Source organism: Geospiza fortis, unplaced genomic scaffold (genome assembly GCF_000277835.1).
Source record: "Geospiza fortis unplaced genomic scaffold, GeoFor_1.0 scaffold194, whole genome shotgun sequence".
In the NCBI taxonomy this organism is placed as follows: domain Eukaryota; kingdom Metazoa; phylum Chordata; class Aves; order Passeriformes; family Thraupidae; genus Geospiza; species Geospiza fortis.
The window spans coordinates 2,125,248-2,132,137 of NW_005054322.1; the positions used below are offsets into that span (position 1 = coordinate 2,125,248).

General features: G+C 41.2%; 1 protein-coding gene across 1 annotated transcript in view; it reads right to left on the reverse strand.

Annotated features, from left to right (window-relative positions):
* Window positions 1–2,553, reverse strand: part of EPSTI1 (epithelial stromal interaction 1) — a 50,235-nt gene extending 47,682 nt beyond the window's left edge. Inside the window, exon 1 of the mRNA XM_005420747.1 lies at window positions 2,302–2,553. Within this exon, the coding sequence (XP_005420804.1) occupies window positions 2,302–2,495 (194 nt within the window). The 5' untranslated portion in view covers window positions 2,496–2,553. The remainder of the gene's footprint in view (window positions 1–2,301) is intronic.
* Between the last annotated feature and the right edge of the window lie 4,337 nt (window positions 2,554–6,890).

The following is a 6,890-nucleotide window of genomic DNA, read 5'->3' on the forward strand; positions in this document are numbered from 1 at the left end:
TGTTTTCCCACTCCCAATTTTTCTCACAGCCTGAGACAGAGAGTTTGCATTGAAACAATTCACACAGAGCCTTCAAAAGAGACTCCAACTCCTGCTTTGCTGGCAGCAAAACCATACCCCTGTCTGTTTTCAAAAAATAGCAAGCAGAAGCTGGAATAGAGACACTACTTGGCACAGAGGTATCCTGTTTGGGCCCCTCATGTTCCCTCTGCTATGCATATTGCAGAAATCCTTTAGTAATGTTAGTCTGTGCTTTTTTCCTCCTACCGCCACCCTGTAACTGCAGCTCTCCAGCTGCTCTTGTTATCCCAGAACCTGAAAACCTGAACCTGAGGTATTTTAGTTTTAAAGGTCATATTAAAAGGGGTTGGAAGCGAAAAAGCTGAGTCAGATTTATCCCTGCTAAAATGATATTTTAATCTGAAATCTTTCTTGAAATGTAGCTTGAGAAAATGAACAAAGTAATAATTAATGAAACAATTTTTTTGAAGAATGAAGATCTCCACTGTTCTGTTTCAGTATTTCAGATGCTACCTTCTCCTTTAAACTGCAATTTCCTTAACTAACGCAGTTTAAGTCGCTTCATCCCATTCAAACTGCCAGGTAGCATCCCCCTTCTAAAGGGAAGGATGCAAACCCCACTCTCATTCGCTTCATTTCTTATTAGAGTATTAGTTTCCCACTCATATTACATGGTTTCTATTCCAACCTGCCTTTCCCTCATCCCTCTTCTCATTAACTGAATACTAATGCAGACTTTAATTTGTACATTTGATATTTAGGAACTAATTCTTTGTTAGTACTTTATGAAGACACAGAGAGAATATTTTCACATAGCAGAAGATAGTGCTCCGTCTTTGCAGTGGATGCACAACAGCTTTATGTCTGCAAGAATCATGTAAGATGAAAGAGGGAACAGGGATTTGTGTGATTATGTGCTCTGGCCTTAAATTCTGCAGGGAGCTCTGGCAAACCAATTGATTAATTATTCACCTAACCTTTACCAGGGGGTTCATATGCCAGAAAAACTGGGTAAACATGGTTATGCCAATGGGAATCTCCCACTGGTCCTGCTGCCCCCTCCTCCCCCTGAAAAAACCCGAACGACAACAAATGCACACATCACAGCTACATAAACAAACTGGGGCTGTCCTTGCTGTACTGTGGATACCTGGCACTGTGACACCAGGCAAGACAGATAACTTTTTTTCATATTTGGAAGTAGCAGAAAATAGACAGCAACTAAGGAATTGTTGTTTGCTCTCCTGAAAGTCAGTCATTAAAGTGCTGATGGATTTTAAAAGGACTCAGCTTTTAAGTCCCTGTATCATTGCTACCCAATGGAGAAGCATTCACAGGTTTCAGTGGAAAGCTGCTGATCTCTGCTCACCATCAGCTGCCTGACACCTCCTCCAGAGGTGGCTCCACCTTCTTCACCCAGAAAGAAGGGAAAGGAAACTGAAACAGTTTGCAGTTTTGCCAGCTGCCCTTTGAAAGACGGAAGAAGCAAGCTAAGCAAAATCAGCACATAACAATAATAATAATAATCTTAGCATTACGTGCACTGTTACTAGGAACTCAGAAAAAGCACATATCGTGAAAAGGAATAAACACTTAGCTATGGTCATCTAAGTATATTTATATTAAACATACATGCATAAAACACAAACACATAGCTTTCAGTTTCTATTCTGTATTATATCTGCAAGACACAGCTTATACAAGTTATCTCAGGATTGTCACTGGAAAGCAAGAGAGGGACTAAGCATAGATTCCAATAAAGCACCAAATGCTGAAGCTTTACTTTTAGTTTTGTGAGCATGAATTTCCTGGAAGCTGTTCTGTGTCCTTGACTGCATTCAGAGCAGTGTTGGAATGCAGCCTATATCCATCTCTTAAGCCAAAGTAAGTATTTTTAGACTTTCCAGGATGAAATATTAGGAGGCACAGAAAACAGGGAGCTAGAACCAGATTTGAAATTTCACTTTGAAAAAAGATGCCAAGAAACTTTGAAAAAAGATGCCAGACACCACGTATGCCAGTATCCAAGGTACAGAACTGGCCACTGCTATGGCACAGGGTGTAAGCCATGCTGTCGAGAAGCCTGCCAGAACAACTTCGGTTCCATGTAGGAAGCTCCAAGGAGATGACAACATGCTGCTTGTATGCTCAGCCACATTCAGGCTCTCTGTAAAGTATTTTTACCTTTAAAGGTATATACCTCGAGTAAGCTGGAAAATGGGCACCCAGTGCAGGTAGTAATCTGCATTGATAATCTTAGTCAGGCTCCTCGTTACTTACTACTGCTTTTGCTGTTGTTGGTGCGCTGATGCTTGGCCTCCTTGTTTCTCTTCAGATGCTGTCAGCTTCTGGGTGTTTTCACCCTTCTCCGTTTCCTTGTTGCCATGAGGGTTACCCTGAGAGGAAGACGGAGTATTGAAGGCAGTAGCTGTCCTGTACCTGCTGCCTTCCCTCCATCCTCCAACCCCAGACATGGTTTTTCAAGTACCTTGCCTTGGCAGAAACCAGTATTGCTGCTATAGCTAGGGGAACACTCAAAACTTTGGAGCTGCCAGAAATCAGTTTCAGTTCCTGGTAAACTCCTCCCCTTCCTGAACTTTGGGCTGGCAGGCGTGCCAATACATATTCTGGTTTCTGAGGCATCCACCAGCTGAAGCTCAAGTTTCATCATCTCAATCACAGCACCCAGGCAGACAGAGGTCGCAGGGTGGCAGCAAAGCTGATCTGCACTAATAAACCAGGTGACAACAGTTTGTGCAGAAGTATGGGGAGGTCTGACATTTTTCTGATAATTTCTGACATATATTTCTGATATATTTCTGACATTTTTTTAACCCAGCACTTCCCTATCACAGAGGGAATAACTCTTGGGGGTGTTGTTACCTACCCCTGAAGGTGAAAGTAATGCAGGTTCTTGTTAATAAATCTCTTGAGGCAGATTAGAGTGAAAAAAACACGGAATGATCAGTTTTTGCAAATATGTGTGTGTATATTTATATATATATGAACAATTTGGTTGCAATGGAAAGCAGCTATATAGCCATTTTGGTTATTATTATCTATAGTATTATGCCAATATGAAAGCATAAAGATATCACTTAAAATGTGCAAGGGGAAAAAAAAGGGAAGAAAGAGAAAGAAAGGGTAAGAGTAGGAAGAAACATAACTACCACCCCTGGATTTACAATGAGACTTGAGTGTTGCTGTTGGTCAAAGTGATGATTGAAGCTCTTGATCTATCTATCTGTGGGGGGTGTGTGTAAGAGCAGGCAATTTGGCATGGTGGAAAGCACCACCCTCTTATCAGCCACAAGGCCCAGCTTGTAGAATCTGGCTGTTATAAGTTCATCCCTTCTGTCTTTTGCAGACCAGAGGTTTGTCATTACACACCCAAAAATTCATCTCATTCTTGGTGAGTTGCAAACCTGGTCTCAGCAAAGCACCCTTCACAAATGGGCATTTGCTTCGAGTCGTAGTCCAGTCTCTCACAAGGGGGTTTTTGGTTTCTATTTTGCAGGAGTGTACAAGGAAAGATGAAACTAAAAACTAACCTTCAGATAAATCTTAAGGCAATGGTCCTGAAAAATTCCAATTTGGCTTTTCAATTCTGCTCAATCAGAAAACTGCTTCGACTTTCCTAATTCTACCTGAACAGAGGACAAATACATGATCTACTTACTGAGAATGGAGATCCTTTGAGTGATCACATCTAACCAGTGGTGGTGTATCTATGGGATCTGCAGGGCTGGAGATCACCAGCAACATTTTAAATATCCTTAGCAAATAAAAGATGTTTGTCAACTTCTAACTCAAGCAAAAAAGAACTAGCAATGCTACTCCAGGTTAATGCAGCAGAACTAAGGAGATTCAGCTCCACTCGTGCAGATGTCATCACTTTTTGTCCTCAGCTGGTCGAGCTACACTAGAAACACGCCACTGGCCACGTTTCCTGACTGCCTGGGCCACCTAGGTCTTACAGCACTCTCCACACATGCAGGGGAAGGAGTAAAGTAAAGTGCCATATGGAAAGCCACAGGCTGCATGGTGGTTGTAATGCTCCTTGGGACCGTGCCAGCAGCAGCTCACCTCCCAGAGCTTCCATATCCACCTCCTAGGACCCATCTCCTAGGGCTGCCTCAAGAAGGCAGCACCAATGGTCTCTCCTCCCCCCGTCCCTCCTAACATGCTCTGCAGCAGAGATGATCTTCATTTGTACACAAACCATTCTGCAGACTTGGGAGTGCAAGGGCAGTGTGTTGTAAAGGGATGAACTGGTGCATAGTCCCTTGCACCACTTCCCTTCACAAATGTATATACGTGTTTAATGTACAGAGTGCTGGCAAATGAAAGCAAGCACAAAGCTTACTCCCTTCCATAGAACTGGAGGATCGATACAGGAGATGCAGGAGCACTAGAAGTAGCACAGAAATTATAGCCTAAGTAATGTCTGAGGACTGCAAAGATTTGTGGGATAACAGCTGTGCCTACAGACACCCTATCTGGTAAAAATCCAGCTTTGACATCTGGAGTGTTCTTATCCACGCAGATTGATGTCTTAATAACCCATATTTAATTACAAAAATTGATTATAATTAATGTGGCCACTGCTGCTGTGTCTTCAGTCCTATAATGTTATGTAAAATTCAGATCTAGTGTCGTTTTCCTGTTGAAATTTAGAAACTTTTGGCTGAAAACAGTAACTGCAGAATCTAAATATTTATATCTGTATTGCTCAAAAAAGAGGGATGTGAAATGAACCCAAGTGCTAGAAGCTTGATCACTTTTGTTGCTTCCATGCTCATTTATTTCATAGCTCTGTTGTGGTCAATCCAAACTAACTCTATCCAGGACAACATCCAGGTCTGTCTCTAAGGGTGGTTCATGCCAGACATGACCCTCAGAAAGTCAGTATTAACTAGTGTACCAGACTTACCTTGTCCACTCTAAACATCTCTTCATCACTATCCCAGAAATCTCAAACCCACCCCACAGGCTCTGTGTGATATCCAGTGTGTCATTCATCCGCCCTTCAGTTTCATGCTGCTAAAACACAACATTTCACAGGCTGCAACCCAGCTCTTACACTGCTTCAGATGCAATGAGCTGAAATATGCCCAAAATAATAATCAAGTTCTAGCATCATGGCAGTACCACCTAAGGCTCTCAGGATGCTTGGAGTTTGTTAAGGACATGCATATTGCCTCCACTAGGATCCACTCAGCCACTTAGCTACTTCTAGCCCACTGGAGGCTAGTCTTGGGCAGCATATGTATGAGTCTGTACTAGCTGTGTTTAGGAAAAAGGATCAGCCTCCAGCCCTGTTTTATTCAGTGTCACAGATGTTAAACAGACGCTAAAACATCAGAATGCCAATGCATTCAGTCTCCTGAAACACCACCAAATCTCAACCTTCCCAAATCCTCCATAAGGATTTTAATTCAGTACTTACATTTTTCTAGATCCACCAAATACTGACTGCCAATTCTATCTAGGGGCTATATTTATAGTTGTTGCACATCCCTAACTGGATCTGAGGCTGTGATGCACTGGCCCTTGCTATCAAGTGAGCACTCACACAGTTGGTGGCTCCCTCCCTCCCCACCAGTAGGATAGGGGAGAAAACAGGAAAAGGAGTGAGAAAATCCATGTGTCAAAATAAAGCTTTTTTTGTCTGTAAAGTTCTGATGCCTCCAGCTATTAAAAGCAATTTTTTTTATTTTATTTTTTGGGAGACAGAAAATGATCTTTCTTTTGCTCTGAGAAAATTCCTCAGTGGACATGTGAAATATTAAGAATCGTCATATTCCCTCCCTCACCTGTGTTTCTCATGAAATTGCAATAATAAAACAAAATAACTTCTCTGGAGGAACTTTTTGTACTGAACCTTTATTTCCAACTCTGCAGCATCATGAACTATACCAAAAATGAGAGGTATCAGAGACTTTGTCTCTCTGTAAAGGATCTGGGTCAGCCAAGTCATCATTTCTTTGGGAATATTAGATAGGATAAAACTCTTTTCTTTGAAAGAAATAGTATTAAAACCCCCATAAAATTAAACCAATGTAATGTTCCCTATCTTTCCTTTCCTGAAGACAGCTGTTCATTCTTCACTATTTCACTGTTGGTGTATGGCATTTTAAGGTTTTGAATTTTTAAGGGGTTTTTTTCCACAACCACAGACATGTTTCATTAAAAACTAAGATTTTTTTTTAATTTAATCCAAGGATACTAGAAGCATAAAGCCTGAAGAAAAACAGTACAATGAAGGAGACCTTTGAAAGGACAGCCAGGTGAGCTTTTGTACCACCCACTTTCTATTTTCCTCAGAAGCCAGGAAATTGTATCAAAAGGCCTTGATTGCTGGAGAAATGTTTCTTCTTTTGTCATCAGCATTACAACACTTAGTCCAGCAGCCGAATGTGATGCTCAAGGGTTCACATACAAAGCTTTTTTCCCTGGATATTTTGGCTAAGTAGGTAAGACACACAGCTGAATATATTACAGAGCATATTAAGTAATTGATCATTGGGAACATATCTCTATATTTTAGAGCAATGGCAAATGATGGCAAATATCCCCAGAGGAATATTTATAATTAGAAAGGCTTATCGAGTTGTTACACCATGATGGCAAAATAAGAATTGAATTTTTAGAGGTGCATTTTACTTTACCAGTGTTTTTTCTGGATGAGTACTCTACTTTCCTGTACAATTAGGCTGATTGCTTTCTGCAGGGTTGATAGAACTAATTGTTACGGCTGAGGATGCTGCAGAAAAGAAATTTCTATGATCTCTGGAGAGGAGCCCCAGGAGGAGGGTAAAATGTCAACATTTGGTTAAGATTTATTCTTGTTTAGTTTGAGGACTGGA